Here is a 27,863-nt window from a genome sequence, read left to right on the forward strand (position 1 = left end):
GTCACTGACATTACATCAGAACCTGCTGAGTATTTCAACATCAGCATTTATTTTCTTGCTTTGAATTGAAGACTAAGGTGCATTTACAGTAAACATCCTAAAATCGGACTGCTCGAGGATTTGATCGGTCAGGATTTTACGGATTCTTGGGCAGTACTTCCAAAATTCAAATTTAAGGAGGAACAAAGATAAATAGGTAAACTTTGATAGTTTATTCATTAGAAAAACGCAGCATGTTTCATTTATCAAAATGAGCAGTTTTAAAGAAAAATAAAGCAGACCAGCATGGTTGTTTGTTCCCGCTGTGCATCTGTGGCGTTAACACATGCACACAAAAGCACGCTAAATTTTAAAAGTTTTGAGAATTTTCAAAAAGTCCAGATTCTCAGGTGGTCCGGATTTCTGGCATCCGGATGTTTGGATTTCTACTGTAGTTGCTTTCAGGTTAGCCCAAAGAGTTTTATTGCGGACAAAGTGGTGAGTCTCCGTCTGCCTTAGGGTAGATAAAAGTTAAAGAATTTCATGTATTTTACATTCTAAATGTAGTATTACATGACAATAATGGAAATTTACCTTTTACCAATAGCAGGTGATTTAAAAAAAATATGATGGTTGGAAAATCTAAGATGAATAAGAAACTATTTGCCAAGCCCCAAGGATCTAAATTTCAGAGTTTCCAGTTAATTCAGAATTACTTCAACCAAACCTCTGCTAGATCCATGTTTATATTTTATCCACTATCAAAGGGACAGAATTGATCACTTTATAAATCTCTCTCTATACTTGTTCTGTTCTCCAGATTATCAGCTGCCATAGTCTACCCTGCTCTGCTCTATCAAAGTCCCAGTGCGTTTGGACTGACCTGGCAATTGAGAAAACTCCGGCTGGATCACAGGCAAACAATTATGCCTGCACAAAGCAGGACAACGGTTCCTGTCACTGGTGTAGAGAAGGATCAGCCAGCGTGAATGAAAATATCTATTATGGTGAACCGTGAGTGTCCCTCTGCCTCTTAAGAGTCATGTTCAACAGCTGCTGCAGGTGGATTGGCTCCATCAAAGACCCTCATGTTCCATTGTTAATGCCAACATTTTGTCATTTTATTGTACTCCTGTATGCTATGTGAAGCCCAGCAGTTTCTCCCGCCATTCTTGCATTGAATAGACCCCGATGAATGAGAAACAACACTGATAGGCCCACATTAAATTCTGCTAAGTTTTGTCACTCAAGGCGGACTGAAGCATCAACACCAGGACAATAATTGTGAATGGGTATTGAATCTAGTTGGCTGGTGAAGTTTTCTATCAAAACATAAAACTCTTACTGATGCAAATTGAAACATAAAGAAAATGTACCTTTGTATTTCAGAATGATGCTACATTATTTATGTTATTCAGTATTTAAAAACAAGATCCAGGTTAAAATCCAAGAGTGCACGAGTGTAACTTTGCCCTAGTAGAGGCAAGATTACAGTCATGTCAAAATTGCTCTCTGTTTTCTTTTCAATGCTGTGACACATGCAGGGTAATATTAACATGCAAGATATAGCACAAAGGGATTGTAAAAGCTGTCATTATGTGTGATGCACCAAAGCATATACAGAACAGTAATCAATGGCAAAAAGACCATTCCCTCCCTTGTTCCCAAAGTTGTCCTTTTTATGTTTAACAAAACTACTTTATTTCCTGAGGAATTAAATCCTTTTAAAAGAGAATTGTTTTTTTTAAAGCAGAAAAATTCCAGATATAATGAACAGATGATCTTTGATTTGTTTGCCCCTTTGTCAGGCCTGGCACTAAAGTGGGGTTATAGCCAAATGTCATCAATGTGACTTTAATGTTATGTCTTATGTTATTTCTGTTTTACATGTTTTGAAATATAAAGTTGCATGTTCCATCATTCACATAATGAAGATAGACTAATACAATTGGACTACCAAAAATCCTGGTCATGAAAGTATTGCAAAAAAATGATTTGTGTATCTGGGAAACATCGGGAAAAGAAGCAACAAGGGTGGAAAATGAAAGCACGTGTGTTCACAAGCAAGAGGCTTCATATTCCAGTGAGCACAGTCCCAATTTTCTCTTGAACACCTTTGATTAGCTTAACTGAATAGAGCAAGAAAGACCTCTGGAATCTTGTTTGTTTTAGCATATTTCAATACAATTGTATAGCTTATAAATGTCTTAAGGAATCAGCAAGAAACTTCTACTCTAAAATTGAAAATGAAAGCAACTCCAAATCAATATCATTCACTTCAAAGTTGACCACATATTCATTTGCAAATGGACTGCTTTAGAACATAAGTACAAGGATGATTTCTCATACTTCAGATGAATGTTCTGCTCTGTAAGAACGACGTTGTCCTCCCAAATAGCTAACAAAAAGCTTTCTTATTAATGTTTTAATAAATGTGCTGTGAGTTTTCTGTAAAACATTCAAGTGATCCCAATTTATTTTGAACACATCTGACTGCGTGTGTTTTGCTAAGACTTGACAGGTTGCATTACAGATAAGCAGAGAGAATCATTGCCATGCAATAATCTTAAATCTGCAAAAAAAAATGCATGTTCCCTTCATGTAAGGATTGATCCATCTCCTTGGACTTGGAAATTCAAGAACCAGGACTGTGAGCAACGTTTATTCTCCCTAATTTACTGCAGGTTATTTTGAAAGTTAAACTAGTCGACAGACATAAAGCCCAGTAAGTATTTCACTGGAAAGACATGAAGGACTGCAGATGTTGGAATCTGAAGCAAGAAAAACATCTGTGTGGGGAAAGTCAGTGGGTTGAGCAGCATCAGTGGGAGTAAAGGAATGGTTAATGTTTCAGCATGGAATCCTTCATCAAGGCATGGAGACCTGATTAGAGATAGGCAGCACACTGTTGAAGTGGCCTTTTACAAACTTCGAAAATGCTCTGGACCTCGCTGGCCACGACCTGCCACACACCTCTATTAATTTTCCTTCAACCACTGTGTCGGCAGACTTTCATGTTTTACTTCTTCACTGAATACAGTCTTATCCCGTTAGTGTTACTATGTCCAATGGGTCTAGAGATATAAAAGTCAGATGGGAAGAATCACATTTCCTAGTCATGGAACTACCTCTTCACACCTAACCTGAGATTTAAAACAGAAATATCAATTACCTCAGTGATATATCACATAAAAAGGATTCTGTCATCCATCAAATGAAGCAGGACCAACACACATCTTGTTTAGGTTCAATTACAGGTATATTATTTTGGGTCTAACCCAGTGCTGAGGTGACCTCTAACACCCTCACTCTTAAGAACGGCAATAGTTGGTCATTTCATCTTCACCAGAAAATGAACATATACCCTTTCTCATTTATTCTATTGTTGGCAATAATGACCTGAAGAAGAAACAACTTATCTTGCCAAAACATGAAAAGACATCGTCATGTATGTATTCCCATGCAGAGTTTAAAGTAGTGCCTCCCCTGTTCTTACCCCAAGCCTAAGAATACTTCACAAGTTTATGATGAAGTATACGTTCAGTACTCTGCCATTGAGTAACTGGAATCACCAGAATGTTAGTATGGCAATTAAGCAAAAACTGCTCATATCTAAAAGCCTTGTGAAGTTATTGATGAGAATTCATACAAGAAAACTAGGAAAAATACATGTTTTCATAACAGCATCAACGTATATATTATAAGTATGTACCAAACATTTTCACTTATGTATAGTACCAAAGAAACATCTGTAATTATGTTGCAAAATCACAGCATTGAAATATGAAAAACAATGCAATCCTGTGTACAAACCCTAACTTATAGAGTGCCTCGAAAAGTCTCTTGAATTGATCCACATTTTTTTAATGTACAGCAATAATTTTTAAAGCCTCATTAAATGTAAAAATTATATCATACCTTCTTTCGTCCCTTACATGCAGTGTATGTTATGATCGCTGTATTAAATCAACTTTCCAGTTATACACCGTCTACATTTGAAATCCCTGAAGTTAGTGTGCTTTTTATGCTTAGAATTTTGACACTGTGCCTGCAACACTAAAAAGACACTTACCATTTCCTTATGATTTGGATAAAAGGTCTGCTCAATCAGTGGAAATTTCTCTGGACCCAGCCTTTTGTAGATGCTTGCCAACTGAGCAAACTGAAACAAAAGAAAAGTCATACTATTATGCATTATCCATTAGATGGCTCTAACATAAACTTAGCCTCTGGCTAACAAAATCTCTTGCAGTGTTGTGATACCTGCCATTCGAGAAACCATAGCCCTTTTTACACTGGCATCCCAGTTAATTGGCCGTGTAGTGTCCTGGGATAGGAAGCCATTTGCACTGTTTCCACTGGGCCACCAAGACACTGACCACTTTTCCACTGAACACAACTCATCCCCGGGGATTGGAAGAGTCTACCTTTGAATGGAATGGAATGAAGTTGTCCTTTTTCCACTGGTTTAATCAGCACGCCAGCGTTAGCCGACGCTGTCAATCCCCAACGTGATTTGATGTGGGCATGCTGATGGTTTTCCTTTTCCACTGGACCCGTAACCAGTTCATTCATCATTAATTCATGGGACGTGGAAAAGGGGCTTATAATTCAAACAGTAATTTTCTCTGGTTCTCCTTTGGTTTCATGATGGGTTTTAAATCAACAGCAAGAAAGTAATCAATTCCATGACCACATTTTACACGTTTCAAGTTTTCTTCAAGATTTAAAAAAATCAAACACTTCCCAATAACAAAAAAGGATAAATAGGAATTACTTTGCCTTTACCTCGCAGGCCCGTGGGCTGTTAGGAGGTACCAGGCAGGTCTTATAATTACCTCTCCATTGCTTACATAGTGCTGTAAAGATGAATGAGGATGTATGTCATATGTGTAACTCTGCACCTGTGTTTTATAACGTGGCAATGAAACAGGAAAATAAAAATAGACCTTCAAATAGATCATGGGTTCATCTGTAATCACAATTTAATTTAGTTGCCTTTGTTTCATAATCCTTAATAAAAAATTCAACATTTATGACAGTCTTGACATTTTTATTTGGCCTGGAGTCCACAAAATTTAATTCCAACTTTGTGCACTTGGCGTGAAAATACACCTTTCTAGGACAAGCTAAAAGTTTACCATGATACCTCCTTGTTCTTGGATGACGGAAGAAGTAAGTTTCTCCAATGCATACTTTCGTTATAGCACAGGGATCCTGACAATTTCTGGATTACACAAGTGGGCAATAAAATGTAGTAATTAAGTAGATCCTTGCTCCTCTACACGGTGCATTGTTGCATCCTTCTCCACTAGAAGCAATGGGAACCAGTGGACCATCAAGAACAACTGATTCAAGGACTACTCGGCTCTCACTCTGTAGTGCATTGGATCAGAGGTCAATCCACAGGACAATAAGAGCGGCAGGCAGGATCACTGGGGTCTCCCTGCGCCCCCATCGACGTGATCTACCTGGATCATTGTCAGGGGAGGATGCGTAAAATTGTTGTAGTCCCCTACCATCTGGCACACAGCATCTTGCAGCTACTCCTATCGGAAAGGAGATGCAGGAGTGTCAGAGCCAGCTCCACAAGGATAAGGGACAGCTTCATCCCATGGTCAGTGGGAATGCTAAACAACCAAGGAACAGCTCACATGAACCATCCAAGACTCTCGTATTCATGAAGCAATATTTATTTATTTGCTTGTTTTTATGAACGCTTATCCTATATATGTATTGTCTCTCTGTATGTGCGTTATATCTGATTGTGTGTCTGTGTGTTTTGCACTAAGGACTACAGGATGCTGTTTCATCGAGCTGTACTTGTCCAACCCTGACTTAAGAGGTAAATCAGATTACAAGGTAATTCACTAAGGTGTCCAGTAAAGCCCCTGGCACTTATGGGGATTGGTAGATACCAGATAAAAGAATTTTCAGTTTGCTTGAGGTGACATGATTGGCGAATTAATGGAGAGGTGCGCCAATTTTAAACTTCAGTATAACAGCTTCTTCCCACAGGCAGTGAGAATGCTGAAAGACCAAAGGCACTGCTCACACTGACCATCTGAGACTGTTATATTTAGCAAACAATATTTATTTATTTTTTATATATGTATATTTGTCCTTGCGCGTGCATTGTTTGTCGGTATGTGTCTTATGTCTTGTTATGTGTCTATATGTTTTACACCGAGGAACAGAGAACACTGTTTCGTCTATTGTACTTGTACAATCAGATGATAATACACTTGAAAATGAACAAAGATCTCACAGAAATGCAACCACACAATTTACTCTAATGTTTCACTGAATTATTATTTGACAATCTCTCAAGCCCAGGAATCTAAATTGACGTGTGTGGGGTGTTGTTCCCCAGATATTTTATTCAAATGGGATTCTTTTTATGGCATGTTTATGTTCTAATGTGAATTATGTGCTCTTTCAAACCTTTAGTTAGGAGTTGTCCTTTTTAATTCCTGGTTTGCTTTTTTTTTGTGAGAATTCTGTTCATCCCACTCTGTGGTATAACCATGTCTGGACTTGACTCCAGATTCCTGGAGCATCTGATTCCAGAAGTCCCATGACAAGATCACCTGGATATCTGAAGTTAGAGTCACACAGTAACAGATTGCCCCTGGTCAATATAATGAGAAAACCTTTCGCTGTTTGCTTTAATATTTCTTTTCCACACACATTTCTTAGTTTTACAATTATTTTTTTCTATCTCGGTTACATTTTATAGACCTTCAGTCCATTAGTTTCTATTTTACATTGCATTTCCACTTTTAGATTGATAAAGTGTCTGACTTCACTTGTTGGTAATGTTACTTAACTCTACAAATGAAGTCATTGCCTTTAGGAGTAAGGGCTGGCTTTGAATTGTACCAATAACTGCTTTGAAGATTTCCTACAGTTTGTGCACAGTCCATGGTGCAACTTAAGATATTCCAAATTGGTTTTCTTTAGGGGAAGTGTGAAGAATTTTGTTTTCTTAAAGTTTTGAACTTACCACCCATGGTTTGTCACAGAAATTGTAAATAGATTCAAGCGAATTCACACTTGGTAGTCCTCCATACTGAAGTCCTATAATAATATTCCGGAAATCCTCATTTTCTGCCATGCTGTAGGGATGTTGCCTCACAATGATGAAGTCAGGCTTGAATGATCTGTTGATAGAACCAAAAACCCATGTGAAAGCAATCTAATACAAAAGCACAATGTATTTCTTTTATAAATAACACACAACGACAATGGGAGAAAATACAGAATATAGGACTCAATTATTATAACAATATTACATTGAATATAAAATCATAGAAAAACATTCGTAAGGTCCAAAAAAAAATAAAAAGGAAATGAGAGTCCCTCTTCTTCCAGTGCCCCCTCCCCAGATTCGAAAGAAAAGGGGACAGGTGGCAGGGAATAGAGGGAGAGCAAAAGAAAGAAATTAGAAAAGAAAAAAACAACAGGATCAAGGTTTGACATGTCAGAGACACATCATTTCAAAGTATTACATTTCTAATAAGGAGTAAACTAATTGGCAAATATCAAAATAAATTATACAATCTGGGCATTTAAGTAATGTAAATAAGGTTGTCAAATTTCAACAAACATACTATATCTAAGACTGTAAATAATCTCAAGGGGAATACAACTTTGCACTTCCATGTTCCATCCATCGATCAAAGTGAAGTAGGGAATCAGATTTCCATGTTACCACTATACATTATGTATGGTTTATTTGTGTATTTTATGTACCTAGGTAATTAGACAAAACTTGCTGAAATGGTTTGAAAATGCTTCATGCAAAGTTGAGGAAGTATCCATTGGAAGAGTCCACTTGAGATAGTTTTGTTCCCCCAAAGGTGTGAAAAATGTACATTTGACACAAAAATATGTTAATTCTCTGTAAAGATGCAATTTTATTTGAGCTGAGATTCCTTATGAGTTTATCTATTTGTTCGCACTGACTGAGCAACTTAATTAAAAGGGAAGATCAAAGAGTGAATCTCACCATCTCATGTTATAACACATTACGGCTGAAGAATTACTAATGTAGGACACAGTGAATGGATTACTTGGTACCACATCTTTGTATTTTGTGCGACTTAGCCTTATATAAAAAAAAAAGTCAGGGAATAATTATAAAAGCCACCCAGTCTGGGCATGGAGAAAGATGTCCATAGAAGCTTTCAGTAGCATGCACTTAGTTGTCATTTCCACAACTCTAAATCACCTGTGTATGGTCTGGGATATGGTTGGCTTGTCCCATAGAGGTGGCTTTCACCATTACTCGTGAGACATGCTTTGTTATTACATAATGAGGAGGCATGTCAAGAATTGGGAACCTGCCTCATGCAGGCCCTCTTAGTAGTGTTCTCCTATGGGCCTCATGGACACCCACCACCACTACTCCTCTCGCCCACCATCTCCGCTGCATGTCCATAATTGGATTATGACTATGGACTCTATCCAGATTTCAAACTTTGTCTGACCTCAATTGATCTGTCAGAAATCTCCTGATAATCCCTTATACAACTGTCACTCCACCAGATCCCTGTGCAGAATTTCTGTCCCCACCGCTCAAGTTCACACTCACTCAACCATTGTTGGCTGATTGCCTTCTTCTATACTGATTTCCGTCTGACATAGAAAATCTCCAAAGACCAGTGAGAGTGCAAAGCATATCCTCTGACGGACCCTCTATGTTCAGCAATAAACATTCAGTAGCTTGCATTGGCTGTAGTGCACCATCAGTTTCACTCACCCATATAAGCATGATAAAAATTTATCAGTCCAACTGTCTTACTTGTTACCCTTTCTACTGATTGTTGACATGGGCAAATAATTGCACATGTTTATGAAACATTTGTTCTGAGGGTTTAGATGAGTGGGCAAAGTTTACAGATGAGCATAGAAAAGCATCGCGTTCGTGAGACAGCTTGGAATGGGGAAGGGAGTTAAACAACTTACATTCATCTGCTCTGCTGTGTCTTATTAATGCTGCTTGCTTCTGTGAATCTTCAATCCTTACATATTGATAATAACAGAGCCAATTAACTGATGGTCCTTGATGCATTATGGATTCTCAAGATGTGCATGCATCACAACAACTCTCGGTCAAATGTGAATCTTACCCAGCTATTGCATTCCAGGACATTATTCCCAAATTTCTGGAATGCAGTCTGTGTAAAAAGATCAGAACGGAAATGAGGGACTCGTTCCTGTTCCAAAATTTTACCTACTGGAGCCCTTGTAATGTTTACAGAATGCCTGCTGTTTAAACTGAACTGCAGGTGATTGGCAGCAATGGGGATGTGATGACATGCTGACTGTAGACCCGATGGTCCTAATAGGTGTTAGCATGGGTCCTGAAAGCTCGCTCATCCCCATTACATGAAACAGACACTCATCTCCAACAATAGTCATACAGCAAGGTTTATTGAAAGGTCTAGATGGCACTGTACAGAATACACTATAACTTTGACCTGGCAGGTTGACGATGAGTACATACATATTTGCAGTGACGCTCTACGTCGCACATAGGTTATACGTCACCGTCGAAGCAGTGGCGGCCCTCGTCCAGCCTACGTAAATACCACACCTCAGGTATTTAGTCTAATCTCATGGTGATATCCGGATATTAGGAGTTTTGGTCATTCCTGTTTAAACGGCCCCTCCAGGAGGTAAGTGCGACACTTCACAACGGGGAAAAAAAACGTTAATTATATGTAAAAAACATATTATACACTGAAAGCTTGAGAGTATGGGTGATTGAAGGGAAATTATACTTTTTGTTGGGCTAGTCTAAAACTGGTGCACTGCACTGCACTTTTCTACAGGACTAAGAAACACATTGTTGAAATGTTCCCAGTAATTAAGAACAGCCAAAGTTATACACAATGCAGGTAATCCGCTGTTAGGACATTCCAAAGTTAAGTACTAAGTAAAACTAAACATGACAAAGGCAGTTATCAGTATATTTTCTCAAAGAATGTTTCATTTGTAGTGAAAGGCCAAACGAGAAGAATGAACTGGAAATATTAGCTCAGTGTGCCAGAACCAACCAGTAAGCATGAATGAGCTCATTTATTGCACAACCTTTAAAACAGACAATGCTGCAGCAACACCCAACTCAAAACAGGCATGAAAAATTGAAACAAATATGGAGAGAAAGGATTTTCATATGGCTTTTAAACAAAGAATAAGCACATCAAAAGAAAATGATGTGTTTATCGCCAGGTGATCTACATCGACTTTTTGGAAATAGGAGCAGGTCAAGGTGTTCTCTTATTTTTAAGGGCCAGTCACCTGCTTTTCAGGTGAAAAATGGATATAAGCATTTGCAAACTTCCCAGGTGCGTGGGCTTTAAAAAGCACTGACTGAATAGTTCAAAGACTGCATACCTCTGGCAATCATGCGGTGTGGCAACTGCACCCGTGCAAAACTCAGGTAAATTCAAGTTTATTGTCGCACATACTGAGGAGCAGAGAGCTTTTTTTGCACAGTACCAGTTCAGCTCATTAACTCCTGCATAACCCAGCAATCATGCAGTGTCAGAGAAAGATCAGTAAATACAGACCAAGTCAACAGAAAATTTACTGGTGTGGGGTTCATTTAAGAGTCTTATAAGTGGGGGAAAAAAACGGTCATTGCATCTAGTGGATGTTACCGAAGAACACCATTTCCAGTGAGAAATTGAAGAAAATAGACAGAGATGTACAAGAAAATAAAAAAATAGAATGACTTCCAGAATCACTTGAAGGAAATAAATGCAAGGTAATGAGAAGCATGGTGAAAGAAATACGAGCGAGGTACATTAGTGGACTGGTTTTTTCTCTTTCTTTCATTTCTTTAACAATAGCTCCAATGGTCATGATGAGGTTGGTTTAGAGGATGGTAAGCATTCAAGTTCAGAAAAGACACAGTTAACACTTAAAAATGCACTAAGGAATTACTAGCAGACTTTTCAGTTCAAAGTAGAAAATAAAATTTACTTGAAAGCTTCAAAAATACTGGAAATAAATTATCAAGCAAATGGAATAAACACTAAAATGACTGAAGCAGCAATGAAGAACCCATGATGAGGCAAATAGGCTGGAAGGAGAAATCTCCACAGAAATTTAGCCCTGGGATCAGGTGGGACATCAATGGAGAGACTGTTGTATGAGGAATTATCAGGAGGCTTCTGGTGATCAGTAGAGGTCAGACAAAGTTTGCAATCTGGGTTGGAGCCCATGGTTGTAATCAAGTTAGGTAGGTGTAGCAATAAGGGGGGGGGGGTGTTCTTGAGGCCCATGGGCGAGGACTTTACTAAGGGGACCTGCATGAGGGAGTTTCCCAGTGCTGGACACATCTCCTCTTTACGAGTTTGGTAAATGCCAGTGATCGCACACCTGCATCCCTGATGGCCAGTTCTTACTGTAGCAGGAATGCAGTCAAGCGCATCAACTTTCTCTGAACATTTAAAACAAAACATGGTGAAGTCTTGAGAGTCTGTAGATGATTCATATGTGTCTTATAAGCTTGACTTCACATCTGCCCCCAGTTATGATCCCCCAAAACAAGGAAGTGAAAAGTCTTGAAAAATTAATTCAGAGCAAAGATCTCAGCATTTACCTTATAAATTGGCAAATATGATGGATTATTCATCCATTCCATTGATTATTTGACCAGAGTCCTAACCTGTTCAGCTGATTTATATTTTTAATATGTAACCTATATAGACTGCCTTCCCCTTTATCAATGGCACGGGAAGTATTTCCATCATGGTACAAAATGTTGTCAAATATTTTTGTTTTAAACTGCAGTGGCTTCTTGCTTTAATGGCTCTAGTATTGATCACAAGAGACCACAGCACAAAGGTCCTGCAACATACTAATGATTCCCATTACTCAGCTGCTGAACAGAGGCTGTCCAGTGGAATATTGCTGCCCATAGGTCAACTTGTCGAATGCTGATGTGAAGTGCAATGGCTCAGAGGAAATTCCATGCCCTTGCAAGATACACCCTGTTTATTAGAAAATATAATGGAATATTCAAAATAAAATCCACCCATGAGATGGAAACTAAAATGAATTTTTGTCCAAATATTTAAAACTTCATATTAATAAATTAAAGCAACTTGGGGTTACTTACCTAATCTCATCTTATCAGGGCAGGATAGTTAAAGTTTGAATCATAGATATGGAATGGAAACAGACAGAATAAAAAGCAGATCGGATTACAAGCGTAAAAATAGTAACTCTAACAGGTTACCATCCCCATCCACTTCCGACGCAGAGAAAAGGCCTTCACTGGATTTTGTGTGGTGACATGAAATCTTATCACATTGTGGAGTTAGGGACAGGATTGGGGTGCTGTGGGGACATTAGGCACAACAAATTCCAGTCACTTAAATGGCTGATTAAACTTTGACATCTTGCATGGCCAAGTCTCTATGGTTGCTGACTGTCAAAGGTGACAGAGTCCATGAATGATCCTAATGAAAGGACAGGCCATTCTATCCATTCTGGCTGCAAAGTTTCACTTGTCTGCACTAATCCAATATATCGCTTCATTCATAAACTATTGTAAATAATTTAAATATGTTTTAAAAAGTTAATAAAACAAAGAATAAAATGACCTAAACACTTTAAAAATTCAAATTATTCCTAACAATAAATCAAATAACTCAAAAACTTTGAAAACTGAGTTTCAATTACCTGCTACTCCTTTAAATGAATCAGTTCCTGCCTGAGAAATAACCTATTGGAAGTTCAGAGGCCAGTTTCTACAGTTGCATTTGGGAAATCCAGTAAAATTGTGCCTTGCTGCTGGACTCCATGTGCAGTTTAATATTCACAGACGTGTCCCTCTCTTCCTCATACCTACCCAGGTCCGATGACTGCAGTTCAGCAGGGGACTACCAACAGTTCCCAGTATGTGGACCCGTCATTAGTGTGGCTACAGCAAGCCTCTGTGATCTGGGCTCAATCCTGATCTTGGGGGCTGTCTGTGTGGAGTTTGCACGTTCTCCCTGTGATGGTGTGGTTTCCAGCGGATGCCCTAGATTCTTCCCACTTCTCAAAAACACGCTGACCATTACACTAATTGTCAAAATTACCTCCGGTGTCAGTGCAGGAGGCAGGAGAATCAGGAGAGCATCAAACAGAAAATAGGGGGCAGGAAACGAGTTGGGGAACAACACGGATGGATTTTCCCTGGGCCTGGCATTGATTTAATGGGCTGAATGGCCTCTTCCTATGTCATAAGGAAAAACAAGAAGCTTCAGCTCAATATTTCAAACTGATCACTCTTCATCAGAGCTCATGCAAGTTACCATCATTATCCCTGTTTTACTCTATATAGATGCTACCTGTATTCACTGGTCATTGCTGGTGCTTTCCAATTTTATATCAGATTTCCAGCATCTCTTGTACTTCACTTTTGTAAACTGACAGTTCTAGAAAACAATACAACTTAGTTTCTAAAATCAATGCCGCCTTGTTCTCGGAGCCATTTGCTGAGTTCACCTGCTCAACATTTATAACTACTTCCAATTCGTCGATCTCCAGTGCAAGCAGGAGTCTTGGCAGTCTCAGGTAACTCTCGAGTGAATGCAGCATGCAGCAACTGTTGGAAGGCAACATACAGTATGTGGACGTCTTTCCCTACCTCCGACGTAGAAAGCATCATTGGTTTGTTTTTATGCTCTCAGCTGAGTAGCCAGAAATAAGAATATGCTTAATGCCTTGAATATCAAAAGACCAAACCATGAGTGCAAATATACAATTGATATAGATATTATTGACAGGCAGATATTTTAGACATATAGCACGGTATCAGGTCCTTCCATCCCACGAGCCCTTGCCGCCCAAATACATCCAATTCGCCTTCAACCCCCATACCTTTTGAAGGGTGTGAGGCAACTGGAGGAAACCCACACAGACACGGGGAGAATGCACAACTCCTCACAGAGAGTGCCAGATTGGAACCCGGATCGCTGGTGCCGTAATGGTGTCACGCTAACCGCTACACGAACCATGCCGCCCATTCCTGATGAATGCCAATTTCTAACTTTGATCTTGCCCAAGGTGGTAAGTTAATAAGTAAAATGCAGATGTGTAGTTTGCACAGGAATTCTTCCTGCATTCAAAGATTATACTAGCGTTCTTCACTCTAGTCTTGCTTATACCCACCAACATTGGTGATTTCTCTGACGCTCTCCACCATTTTCACAAGGACAAAAAACTCTTCAATCCCAATCATTTCTTTTTGGAATTTGTGATTGGTCCATTTTGAGGCCAATTTTCAAACTTTCTTACCCAGGTAGAATATATATGAAAGAAAAATAGTGGGTGATGGACTGCGAGGGAAGGAAGGGTTAGATTGACGGTGGAGTTGATTTATATGGGTCTTCCCCACATTGTGGGCCAAAGAGTCTGTTTTATAAAAGTGCTCCAGCCTATTAACAATATAGAACGTGAACCATTAATGGATTTGAAAATTGAGATATAAACGTACCCTAATTCAAATTAATATTGCCACGGATGAATGTTCCTGACCCAAGAGCAATGCACATTGACATAAATATAATGCACAAAATTGCCGAGAAAACTCAGCAGCATCTAGAGGAAGTAAAACCCAATCAACACTTCGGGCCTGAGCTCGTCATCAGGTATGTGGTAAAAAAGGTAGATACATGAATGATATGCCATAGACAAGGACCAATCAAGTATCATTCCAATACTGGGCTTTTATTAACAGATGAAAAGCCACCTCTAAACTGGCCAGTGGGAAAAGGTTCTCCATCTGTTATACCAATAGGGTGGAGTATCTTTACAGCCATAGCCAATAGGAAGCAGTCAGTATAATACGCCCCCCCCATTACATCATCACATGCACCCCCCTCTAAAATTGACTAATTTTAAGAAAATGCAATAATGGCAAAAGCAAAAGCAAAGGGCAAGGGAAAAAAATTGGATTGCAAACAGAATAATTGAGAATAATATACCAGCTGTGAGCTTGAGTAAACACGCTGCGACTGTGCTCACCGAAACCACCATAAAGATTAGAAATGGTGGCTTGTAGGTTACAAGTATCGACTAGTTTATTCATCTCTCTTTGGAAGACGGTTGGTAACCCCAAAAGGAATTCTTTTAAACTGGAAAAGTTTGCCATCTTCCTCAAAAGCGGTAAACTGCCTTTCATCTTTGTGAATGGGCACCTGATGATAAGTTGATTTCAGATCAATTGTGGAGTATATTTTGTATTGTGCAATCTGGTTTAGCATGTCTGAGTTATGAGGCAGTGGGAAAGCATCTAGTTGCGTGAACCTGTTTATAGTTTGGCTGTAGTCCACGACCATTCTGGGTTTTGCGCCATTTTTGACCACTACCACCTGTGCGCACCAAGGACTTTTACTGGGTTCGATGATCTTTTCTTTCAATAAATGTCCAACCTCGTCCTTAATAAAGAGTCTGTCCTCTTTGCTATAGCACCTACTCTTTGTAACTATTGGCCTACAATCCAGGGTTAGATTAGCCAAAAGGTGTGGAGGTTTACTCTTTAGAATTGATAACCCACAAACCGCTTCTTGGGGTACCGTGATCGATGGTAATGGGCCGTTAAATGACAATATGATACTTTTCATTTTGCATTGGAAATCTAGACTTCACAAGTAGGTGTTAATTGGACATGCTGTGGAGTAATGGATTATTGTTTTTGAAAGCAACAGATGAATGGACTCAGAAGATTGGGCCTGGTTCCGCAGTCTGTCTAAATGCAGTTTGCTGTTCTAAGAAGGTCATGTGCAAGCAGAGAGAGAGAGAGAGAGAGAGAGAGAGAGAGAGAAAGAGAGGAAGAGTGACTGCTAGTTTTCTGCAGTTGCTTTTGGAAGCTGGTTTGAAAGCCCATTTTGAAGATGGGTTGTGAGTTCTGAGGTCAGCCTGTTGAAAAGTATTGTGGTACACACAAGAGGAGATGGCTGGCTGTATAATGTTTCGCCTGAGATAAGAGAAACAGGAAAGGAACTCTGTGATGACCTGAAAGAAAGAGGTTATCATCTGGAAAACCCTGATGGGACAAGTTTCTTCGGCAAGACACTGAAGTGGCCGATCGGAAGGAATCAGTTTGTTTGTGTCCAACGAACAACAAAAAAAACCCAACAAGAACCTTCCTAAGCAGTAACCATTTACCTTTCAAGCACTAAAGCCTGGTGAAGATTCATGAATGTTAAATTCTATGCACAATATAAGAAATGCCTGATACCGGTGAACTTGGAGGAGTGAGAAGTGAGATTGGACTGTAACTCAAAGAACTTTTCTGAACTTACACAGTTCATAACACACATGTGCGCTTTGAATTAGAAGGGGGTTAAGTTAATAGTACTAAGTTAAAGTCTAATCCTGTTTTTATGTTTAAGGATAATTAACAGTAACTTTTGATTAATTGTTTAAGTATTTGTCTTGGTGAATTTCTATTGCTGCTGGGTTTTGGGGTCCTCTGGCCCTGTCACAGGATACACTGGTATATTGCTGTCATACTTAGATATGGCTTTCTGTGAGAGTGCCGAAAGAACTTACCATTCAAAAATTTTGTCAGGGCTGGAGAATTGTAGTCTTGAGGACAGTCTGGAGATATTTAGGAGCAGAAGCAGGCCCATCAAGTCTGATGTGATAGAATGTGGGGGGAACTTGAAAGGAAATTGATGTTGTTCCAGATCTGCCAGGGTAAACATAAGGGCAGCAAGGATCCAGGATCCAAATTTACACTGCCCAGTGTACTCCAGCTAATCTGTTTACAATTTCCTGGCTCACACACAAAGGATCAGCCAGGATGTTACATTATTGAAATTATTAGAGATCGCTGAATGTTATGCATAGATCACAATAAGAAATAAAGCTTATGTTACAATGGTTTTCCTTTTCAGCTGTTCTTTAGTTTTTCACCATTTTCTGTGACAATCTCAGCAAAATGCCTCCTCTGTCTGTATTACAATTACTTTATGATTTCACCCCTCATATCTTGCTCCCACTGCACTGCTGCAAGGCACTATCGTGTCATTTTTCACTCAGATAAGCATCAGATGTGCTTTCAGTTTAACATGTACCCTGAGCGAGCCTCTAGGGAGAGCTGCCATCTACATTTGCATTTTTATTAGTATATATTCCTTGGGAAAATTCATGCCCAATTTCTAGAAAAAAAGCAGGACTGTAGTGAACTGGGATTCACTAGAAGTGTGCTGTACTAAAGACTGGTCCCGCCTCCTGGCTTCTCCCTTGGGGGCCTGTATATAACCCTGGTTTCCCGCCTAAACGCAGAACCCCTCTGAAGCCTGTTCATGAACCCTCCTCCCTGTGTTGTAAGCTAATAAAAGCATTAGTTCTCCCTACAGTCGAGTGTGAGCTTTTATCTATGCTACAATTTTATTAGCTTACAACAAGGATGGAGACGTTACTCAAGCCCAGTGTGATGTTGACAGACCCGCAGTCCCCCGACATGGCTGAGGAGTTCACATATTGGCTAGACTGCTTCCAGGCCTACCTGAACGTGACCAGAGGCATCTTCCATACAGATTAGCTCCAGAGGTTGGCGCTCATCTCAAAGGTAGGGACAAAGAGGTACACAGTCGTCAGAGACTGCCCGATATACAAGGTTGCCATTGAGGCATTGAAGACCTGTTACATGAAGGCCCCGAACAAGGTTCTAGCGAGACATCGGCTCGCCCTACACCGCCAACGGCCCAGAGAGTTGATTGACAACTACCTGTTGGATCTGCGGACTCTAGCTAAGAAGTGCAGGTATGAGGCCACTTTGGGCCGCGTCCAGGAAGATGAACAGATCTGGGACACCCTGGTCACAGGGGTCCGCTTGATGTACGTGAGGTAGCAACTGCTCGAATTGGGGAACTAAGAAGTGCAGGTATGAGGCCACTTTGGGCCACGTCTGGGAAGATGAACAGATCCGGGACACCCTGGTCACAGGCGTCCGCTTGATGTATGTGAGGCAGCAACTGCTCGAATTGGGGAACTAAGAAGTGCAGGTATGAGGCCACTTTGGGCCACGACCGGGAAGATGAACAGATCCGGAACACCCTGGTCACAGGCGTCCGCTTGATGTACGTGAGGCAGCGACTGCTCGAATTGGGAAGGAACTCGTTAGCCATGTCAAGCTGGCCAAATCACTGGCACAGGCCAGTCTCGAGAACGAAGACCTTGAAGCCAGTGAACTCGCACTCTTGGGTGAGCACCTCCAAGGGCCAGTTGCTCCCATTACAGCGGCCCCCACTCTAACAACTGCCACTTCCCGAACTTGGGAGTGCTTTATCTGCAGCAAGGGACAGCACGCCCATGCCCGCTGCCCGGCCTAAGGCTCGGCGTGCTCCAGCTATGGGAAGAAGGGACATTGGGCAAGGGTCTGCCACGTGAAGGGAGGTTCAGGAAGTCCACGGCCTGTGCTGCTCGTGGATCCAATTCCTGCCCCAAGCCATCTGCCCCGGACTCACCTGAGATTGCCTGCTGCGCAACCTGCCGCCTACGGAAATGGTGTGTAAAGGCTCGGTGGCCATCTTTAGCTATCCAATTGTGAATTCAGTACCATCATCGTCAGAGGAGGAAGGAGGGTGGCCATCTTGCCATGCTATGAGGTCGGTGCCATCATCGTCAGAGGAGTAAGGAGGGTGGCCATCTTGTCACACCACGAGGTCAACACCATTATCGTCAGAGGAGGAAGGAGGGTGGCCATCTTGCCATGCCACGAGGTTGGCACCATTATCGTCAGAGGAGTAAGGAGGGTGGCCATCTTGCCACACCACGAGGTTGGCACTATCTTACCTGCGCAAGTCGACTCAGGGTGGAGGGGGCCACTCGAGGGAAGAACACGACATCTCTGGCAACCTGGCATCGCTGGTCCTCGACCAGAACAGACCTCACCAGCTCAGCAACTTGATGGTGGTGGTGAAGGTAAACGGACATTCGACCAAGTCCCTGATTGACACAGGCTCCACGGAAAGTGTCATAGACTCATGGACTGTGCAAAAATATAACTTAAAAATGTACCCATCTAATTACCGAATCTTCCTAGCGTCCCAGCCCCATTCGGCGCGTGTACAGAAACAGTGTATAGTTCATCTGGCATTTGAAGGGGGGGTGGGGGGATTTTGTAAATATCGCATGTAGATTTTAGATGAATTGTGTGCTCCAGTATTGTTGGGTCTGGATTCCTGTGTCACCTTAAAAGCATGACCTTGGAGTTTTCTGGTCCCCTTCCCCCAGTAACCGTTCAGAACGGAGGGCCCTCAAAACCAGGACCCACTTGCAGCATCTCCACACTGAACATTGACCTCCCGCCTCTGTTTCAAAACCTGTCTGCCAACTGTAAGTCCATTGCCACCAAGAGCAGGAGGTTCAGCGCGGCAGACAGGGAGTTTATAAAGACAGAGACCCAGCGCCTGCTGGAAGAGGGGATCATCGAATCCAGCACCAGCCCATGGAGAGCTCAAGTGGTGGTAGTAAAGGGGGAAGACAAGTCCAGGTTAGTGATTGACTATAGCCAAACAATGAACAGATACACACTCCTGGACACATACCCCCTCCTTCACATTTCAGACATGGTGAACGATATCGCGCAATATCGGGTCTATTCGACCATCCACCTGAAAGCTGCCTATCACCAACTGCCAATGCATTCCGAAGATCACCCCTACCTAGTATTTGAGGCTAACGGTCAAATCTATCAGTTCCGGAGGGTCCTTTTCGGTATTACCAATGGGGTGTCTATTTTCCAGCGGCAGATGGACAGGATGGTGAACGAGTACGGGTTGAAGGCTACCTTACCTACCTTGACAACGTCATCATCTGTGGCCACACCATGGAAAACCATGATGCCAATCTCCAGAATTTTCGCCACGCAGCGAGAGCCCTGAATCTCATCTACAATTCTGACAAGTGTGTATTCAGGACTACATGACTGGCTATCCTTTGCTATGTGGTGGAGAATGGTGTTATTGACCCCGACCCTGATAGGATACACCCCCTGTTAGAGCTTCCCTTCCCTGGACACAAAGGCTTTGAGGAGATGCCTGGGATTTTTCTCATATTACGCCCAGTGGCTCCCTCAATATGCCAATAAGCTTCATCCCCTCTAAAAGGCCACCACTTTTCCCTCTTTCATCCGAAGCCCAGACAGCTTTTAAATACCTCGGAAGTGACATTGCGAAAGCCGCCATGCATGCAGTGGACGAAAATGTACCTTTCCGAGTGGAAAGTGATGCTTTGGATGTATCCCTGGCCGCTACTCTCAATCAGGCAGGCAGACCGATTGCCTTTTTCTCACGGACGCATCAAGGCCACGAGCTCTGTAACCCGTCTGTGGCTCAGGCCATTGTAGAAGCTGTAAAGCACTGGAGGCACTACTTGACTGGTGAAAGATTTATGCTCTTCACGGACCAGCGCTCGGTCGCATTCATGTTCAGTAACACCAAAAGAGGCAAAATCAAGAATGACAAAAGTGCTAGGTGGAGGATCGAACTCTCCATCTACAGTTTTGACATCACCTACCGGCCAGGGGCCCTTAACGACCCTCCAGATGCCGTCCAGGAGATGCTGTGCCTCTGCGGACCATATACAATGAGCTCTGCCACTCAGAGATCACACGCATGGCTCATTTTGCCAAGTCCTGCAATTTGCTGAACTCAATAGAAGATGTCAGGGAAATTACCAGGTCTTGCCAGGTCTGTGTTGAGTGCAAGCCGCACTTTTTTCGCCCCACGAAAGTGCACCTGATTAAATCATCCAGGCCCTTCGAACAGCTCAGCATTGATTTTAAGGGACCTCTCCCCTCCACGAACGGGAACATCTACTTTCTCTCGGTCATCGATGAGTGTCCTGTTCACCATCCCATGCCCAGACACATTCACCTTGTCTTTTATGAAGGCCTAAGACTTGCACTGGCAGGATGTCCTCCCCATCGTGCTCCACTCAATTCGGTCACTGCTCTGCACTGCGACCAATGCTAAACTCCTCATGAGCTCATTCACATTCGACAGAAGGTCGGCCTCAGGGACTAAACTCCCAGCCTGGCTCACGGTCTTGGTCCGGTCCTTCTCAAGAAACATGTGAGGAGAAGTAAGACCCACCTCCTGGTGGAAAGGGTGAAACTGCTCCATGCCAACCCCACGTACGTGGAGTACCCGGATAGCAGGGAGGACACCGTCTCCATCAGGGACCTGGTGCCTGTCGGAACCGAGGATCCATTGCCTCAGGTGCCCCACGAAGTACCAAGCTTTTTCTCCCCATCCCTGCTCAGGGCCTCAGGGGACCTGGTTCAGGAGGAGAGTGAACCCCCCCTCTATCGTCCAACCGGAGCCCCAGCCCATGACCATCCCATCTCAAGTGGACCAGGAGACTCAAGGAGCCAAGGCACCCCCCCCCCCACCCCCCAGTGCTAAGGCACTCCATCAGGAACTCCAGACACCCGGACCACCTGAATCTCTAAATAGTATTGTAAATAATTCTCTTCTGTGTCTATTACTGGCTTCTGATCCACAGATCCTTAATTCTGAAGGAAGGGGTGAATGTAGTGAACTGGGATTCACTAATAGTGTCCTGTACTGACGACTGGACTCACCTCCCAACTTCTCCCCCAGGGGCCCGGATATAACCCAGGATTCCCGCCTAAATCCAGAACCTCTCTGAAGCCTGTTCATGAACCCTACCTGTGTTGTAAGCTAATTAAAGCATTAGTTCTCCCTCCAGTCGAGTGTGAGCTTTTATCTACGCTACATGGGGGTAACATGGCAGGAATACAAAGTGAGTTCTGCTCTTAAATAATGAGAAAAATAGTAATATTGTTGCTATAATCTCAAATCTAAAGATTCCATCCTTTGACAGGGATGAATCTTCAATTCAGTTTTAAACTCTCAAATGGACATCGATTTATACAATACTTCAAAAAGTTTTACATCAAAGAGGGAATACTTTTGGAGACTAATGGCTGCTTATTGCTGTCATACAACATTCAAATGCTTTTTCAGTTTTGCTGCAATGCCCATACTGAGACTTTCCCTTCCTCAATGTCTCTACCTCCATCTGAGGAGACACATTAGCAACAAAATTCTATCAGACCACAACTAGGGAAGTCAATGCCAACGTAGAAACAAAAAAGGGGAAGGGGAAATTAGTAGGAAGATGGAGGTTTTGGAAAGTTTTAAAAAACTTACAGAAGGTAACTAAAAAAACCTCATAAGGAGGGAAGGGATGAAGTATGAAATTAGGTTAGCAAATAATATCAAAGAAGATACAAAAATAAACTTATTCATGTATAAAAAGAGTAAAAGAGAAGTGAGACTATGTACAGGATCAATAGAAAATAACACTGGAGAATAATAATGGGAGTCAAGGAGATGGCAAAGGAGCTAATTGAGTATTTTGCATCAGTCTTCACTGTGGAAGACACCTGTACCAGGGCATCAGGGGCGGGAAGTGAGTGCAGTTACTATTTCAAGGGAGAAGGTGCTCAGAAAGCTGCATGGTCTAAGGGTGAATACATTTCCCTGAGCAGATGGGCTGTACCCTGAGGCTCTGAAGGAAGTAGAGGTGGAGATGGAGGAGGGATTGGAAATTATCTTTCAGGAATCAATAGACTCTGCTGTGGTCCTGGAGGACTGGGAAATTGTATATATCACCCCACTATTCAAGAAGGGAGTGAGGCAGCAGAAAGAAAATGATAGGCCAGTTAGCCTGACGCCAGTGGTTGGGAAGATGCTGGGGTTGATTATCAAGGATGAGATTATAGAGTACACAACAAGATAGGTCAAATCCAGCATGGAAATCTCAAGGGAACATCTTGCTTGACAAGCCTATTGAATTATTTGAAGAGATGGTAAGCAGGCAGGATAAAGAAGAAACAGTAGATATTGTGTATTTGGATTTTCATAAGGCCTTTGACAAGGTGCCGTACATGAGGCTACTTAACAAGGTAAACAGCCCGTGGTCTAATAGGAAACAGACTGGCTTGGGTAGAGCATTGACTGATTGGCAGGAAGCAGAGAGGTAGAATTCAAGGATCATATTCTAGTTGGCTGCCAGTCGCTAGCAGTGATCCACAGGGTCGGTGTTGGGGCCGTGACGGTTTTATAGTGCATATTAATGATTTAGATGCTGGAATGAATTGCCTTGTGGCTGTTTGCAGATGATATGAAGGTAGGTGGAGGAGAGGGAATGATGAGGAAATAGGGAGGCTCCAGAAGGACTGAGATAGATGAGGAGAACGGGCAAATGTAGCAAATGAAATGGAATGTTGGAAAGTGTACGGTCATATACTTGGGTAGAAAAAAATAAACAGGCAGACTATTTTTTTCAATGGGCTGAAAATTGAATGTATCTGTATCCAGATGCAAAAGGACCTGGGAATCCTTGTGCAGGATAGCCTGAAGATAACTACATGTTGAGTCGGTGGTGAAGAAGGCAAATGCAATGCTGGTATTCATGTTAAGAGGAATAGAATAGAAGATCAGGGATATGATGTTGAGGCTTTATAAGACACTGGTGAGATCTCACATGGAATATTGTGGGCAGTTTTGGGCTCCTCATTTAAGAAAGGATGTGCTGATATTGGAGAGGGATCAGAGGAGCTTCACAAGATGATTCCAGGAATGAAAGGGTTATCATGTGATGAGCATTTGACAGCTCTTGGCCTGTATTCATTAGAATTTAGGAGAAAGAAGGGGGATCTCATTAAAACATTTTGAATGTTGAAAGGTGTGGACAGAGTCGAAGTGGAAAGATTGCTTCCCCGTGGTGGGAGAGTCTAGGACAAGAGGACACAACTTCAGGATTGAAGGGCATCTGCATCAAACAGAGATAAGGAGGAATTTCTTCAGCCAGAGGGTGGCAAATCTGTGGAATTTGTGGAGGCCGGGTCACTAAGGCAGAGATTGATAGGTTCTTGATTAGCCAGGGCACCAACAGTTATGGGGCGAAGGACGGGCAGTGGGGCTGAGTGGGAAAGTGGATCAGCTCGTGATTAAATAGCAAGGCAGATTCAATGGGCTGAATGGCCTGTTTCTGCTCCTATGTCTTAGTGTCTATCTAGACCATACTTTCCATCACATAAGCCTTCACATTCAATAACCATCGTAATAGGAATAAAAGTTCAAAGATCATTGAGGGGTCAAAGTCTTATCAAATCAAATCAAAGATTTTTTTGTTACAATTGGGTATAAATAAATGTGAAATTAATTTTATTTGATTTTTAATTTTAATTTAGACATACAGCACGGTAACAGGCCATTTCAACCCATGAGTTCATCCCGCCCAATTTACACTCAATGAATGGTGGGAGGAAACCGGAGCCCCTGGGGAAAACCCACGCAGGCACGGGAAGAATGCACAAACTCCTTACAGACAGGACGGGACTCGAACCCAAGTCTGGCCCTGATTGCTAGCGCTGTAAAGGCGATGCACTAACCGCTACACCAACCGTGCATTTTTCTTCCACTTGATTCTTTTTCCCCATAATGCTGCTCTCACTGCTCCAGACATTTAAAGCCTTCTGTTCAACCAGTCTTTTGCATTTGATAGAGATGCTTTATCACCAAAGATTTACATTTAAACATTAATACTTAAATACACTATTTTACTGGAAACTATGTTGATATCATTCAAAATGACATTTACAATATTTCTCAAGAAATTTGCAATAGAATGAGAATTGACTAACCTTTGAAAAAGCCATTCAAAAGCTGATAACAAAAATAAATGCAACTATTCTTGTTGCAGAGATATTGGTTACTGAAGGCCAAGAATTTGTGGTCATAGGCAAAAAGGACATGAAGAAAAAAAATGAAACAGTGAGTGGCTATGATCTGCAATGTATTGCTTGGAAAAAAATCTGTGGAATCAAATTCAATACTCGGACTTCAGATTTATTGTCAGAGTACATACTTGACACCACATACAACCCTGAGATCCTTTTTCTGTGGGCGAGGCAGAATGACCACTTATTGGTAGTGCAAAAAGATGAACACAGTTTATACATGTAAACAAATAAATAACTGTAAACAGATAACAAATGTAAACTGACTGCAATACAGGGAGAGAAAAAAAATCAATAAGGGTCCTTAAACGAGTCTAACTGAGTTTGTTGTTGAGGAGTCCGATGGTGGAGGGGGAGCAGATGTTCCTGAATCTGGTGGTGTGAGTCTTGTGGCACCTATAACCTCTTTCCTAATGGCAGCAGCGAGAACAGAGCATGTCTGCTGGGCGGTGTGGATTCCTGATGAATGCTGCTGCTCTCCAACAGCAGCGTTCCCTGTAGATGTTCTTGATGGTGGGAAGGGTTTTACCTGTGATGTCCTGGGCTGTGTCCACTACCTTTTGCAGGGCCTTGTGCTCAGGAGTATTGATGTCCCCATAACAGACCATGATACAGATGGTCAGCACAATTTCCATCACACATCTGTAGAAATTTACCAGGGTTCTGCTGTTGTACCAAACCTCTGTAAACTCCTGAAAAAGTAGAGAAGCTGACGTGCTTTCTTCACAATGCCATTGATCTGTTGGGTCCAGGAAAGATCCTCCAAGATAGTGACTCCAAAAAATCTAAATGTGCTCACCCTCTCCACCTTTGATCCCCCAATTATCACTGTATTGTACACCTCTGGCTTTCCCTTCCTGAAGTTAACAATCAGTTCTTTAGTTTTGGTGACATTGAGTGCAAGGTTGTTGTTGGTGCACAATTCAACCAAGTTTTCAATACCCCTCTTGCATTCTGACTCATCTCTTTCCTTTATACATCTCACCACCATGGTATTGTCAGCAAATTTGTAAATGATGTTATTGTAATACTGAGCCACTATCCTACCAACTTGTGTGACTACTGTGACAGAATATAGATAGGTTTTTGGAAGATAAATTGGGGAAGTTTAGTGTAGGCCACATACAAACACTTTAAAACACATCTTATTTTAAATACTGGAACTCTGCTCATGCTAGAAAGGCCGGCGCCAAGAGCCTTTCCAAAAGCTTTGGAGAGTGCCCAAGAGATTTCACTAATGAATTGTTGTTTATGAAAAGGCAACAGATGAAAAACTCGTCGAAGCCGCAGACTGGAGTGGAACTTGCTGTTCTAAGAGGGTCATGTGGTTTTGCAAGCAGAGAGAGTTAAACAGGCTTTTTCTCTCTGAAAGAGGGTGGGGGGGGGGGAAAGAGAGAGAGAGATCAGTTCTGCAGTTTTACAGTCAACAGCAGCAACTGGGACTAGAACAGGACAATCTGGCAAAAACCCCATTTGGAAGATGGGTTGTGAGTGCTTAGTTCAGCCTAGTCAAAGCCCTTGTGGTTCATGCAAGAGGAGAGGACTGGCTATCTAATGTTACATTTGGAAGAAGAGAAACAAAAAGGAACTCTGTGGTGATGTGAAAGAAAGAGGTTATCATCTGGAGAACCTTGAGGAGGCAAATTTCGTAAGCAAGACAGTGAAGTGGCTGATTCAAAAGAAATCAGTTGTGGGTGACCTGGAACAACAAATCTCTCTCTGAAAACCGACAAGAACCTTCCTGAGTGGTAACCAAAGCCCGGTGAACATTATAAATGTTAAATTCTGTGCACAGTGTAAGAAATGCCTGCAACCAGTGAACTTGGAGGAATGAGAAGTGAGATCGGACTGTGAATCAAAGAACTTTTCTGAACTTACACACACATTACATACACGTGCACTTAGAATTAGAAGGGGGTTAAGTTAGGTTGTAAATCAATAGAGATAAGTTAAAGTGTGATTCTGTTTTCATGTTTAAAGGTAATTAAAATCAACTTTTGTTTAAGTAACTATTTGTCTTGGTGAATATCTATTGCTGCTGGGTTTTGGGGTCCTCTGGGCTCGTAACACTACCTTCAAGATCCATGGAGCTGAACCCACACCCCATCACAAATCAATGCTTTTGTATAATTTGTATAATAAAAGTGCAACTCCATCTGCCATTTCATTTCCCAGATCTGCAACTGTTCTCTATCCTGCTATATTCTTTGATATCCCTCTACCTGGCCACAGCTCCATCGATCTCAATGTAATTGCACGCTTGCTTACCTACCCACCTACTTTTTCGTCCAAGTCATATATATCTTAGTGAAATACGAAAGTCTGCAAATGCTGTGATTGTCGTAAAACACACAGAAATGATGGAGGAGCTTGGCGTTCATAGGAAGTAAAGATATATTACCGACATTTTGGGCCTGAGCCCTTCTTCAAAGAATAAACAATGAACTGGAAAGCATCAGAATAAAAACAAAGTTGTCTGGGAGAGGAATCCAGGACAACAGAAGGTATTCATTGGATATGAAAAGAACAGAGGTTAGAATTGATTTTGGCTCTGTGAAATGAACCAGAGGGAAAAGGAAAGGGAGAGAGTGGGAGAGACAGAGTCAAAGCTGGAGGAAAGGTGATGCGTGAAGAGGAGGAGGGGGGAGTTGTTTAATGAAAGCCAGGAGAAGTCGATGTTAATGCCATCTTGATGAAGGGTGGCCAGGCAGAAGATGAGGTGTTGTTCATCTCACTTGTGGGTAGTCTCAGTCTGGCAGTGCATGAGACCATGGACAGACATGCCAACAAGGAAATGGCATGGGGAATTGGAATAGGTGGCCGTTGGGAGGTTTATGCCAAGGTGTTCAACACAGTAATCTGTGCCCAGTCTCTCCTGAGAAGAAACTTAACACGATTCCATGGGTTGTTCATTTCTAGAATGAACTGCCAGAGGAAGTTCCTACAATTACAATGTCCCAAATATATATGGGCAAATACATGTAAAGGAAGGGTTTGGAAGGACATGGATCAAATGCAGGCAATAGACAAGCCCAGAATGCCACCTTGGTCAGCATGGAGTGTTGGGCTGAAGGGCCTGTTCCATGTG

The 27,863-nt window shown here is 41.8% G+C and overlaps 2 protein-coding genes across 2 annotated transcripts in view; one reads left to right on the plus strand and one right to left on the minus strand.

The window, feature by feature from the left end:
• Nucleotides 1–4,974, plus strand: part of LOC138764225 (metalloproteinase inhibitor 2-like) — a 32,991-nt gene extending 28,017 nt beyond the window's left edge. Inside the window, exon 5 of the mRNA XM_069939860.1 lies at nt 800–4,974. Coding sequence (XP_069795961.1) covers nt 800–997 — 198 coding nt within the window. The 3' untranslated portion in view covers nt 998–4,974. The remainder of the gene's footprint in view (nt 1–799) is intronic.
• The window catches only part of syn2b (synapsin IIb), a gene marked incomplete at its 5' end in the record, with an annotated part of 191,081 nt that overhangs the window by 86,238 nt on the left and 76,980 nt on the right, over nt 1–27,863 (minus strand). The window contains 2 exons of the mRNA XM_069942405.1: nt 4,052–4,141; nt 6,986–7,142. Coding sequence (XP_069798506.1) covers nt 4,052–4,141; nt 6,986–7,142 — 247 coding nt within the window. The remainder of the gene's footprint in view (nt 1–4,051; nt 4,142–6,985; nt 7,143–27,863) is intronic.

This window comes from Narcine bancroftii, chromosome 5 (assembly GCF_036971445.1).
Source record: "Narcine bancroftii isolate sNarBan1 chromosome 5, sNarBan1.hap1, whole genome shotgun sequence".
NCBI lineage: Eukaryota > Metazoa > Chordata > Chondrichthyes > Torpediniformes > Narcinidae > Narcine > Narcine bancroftii.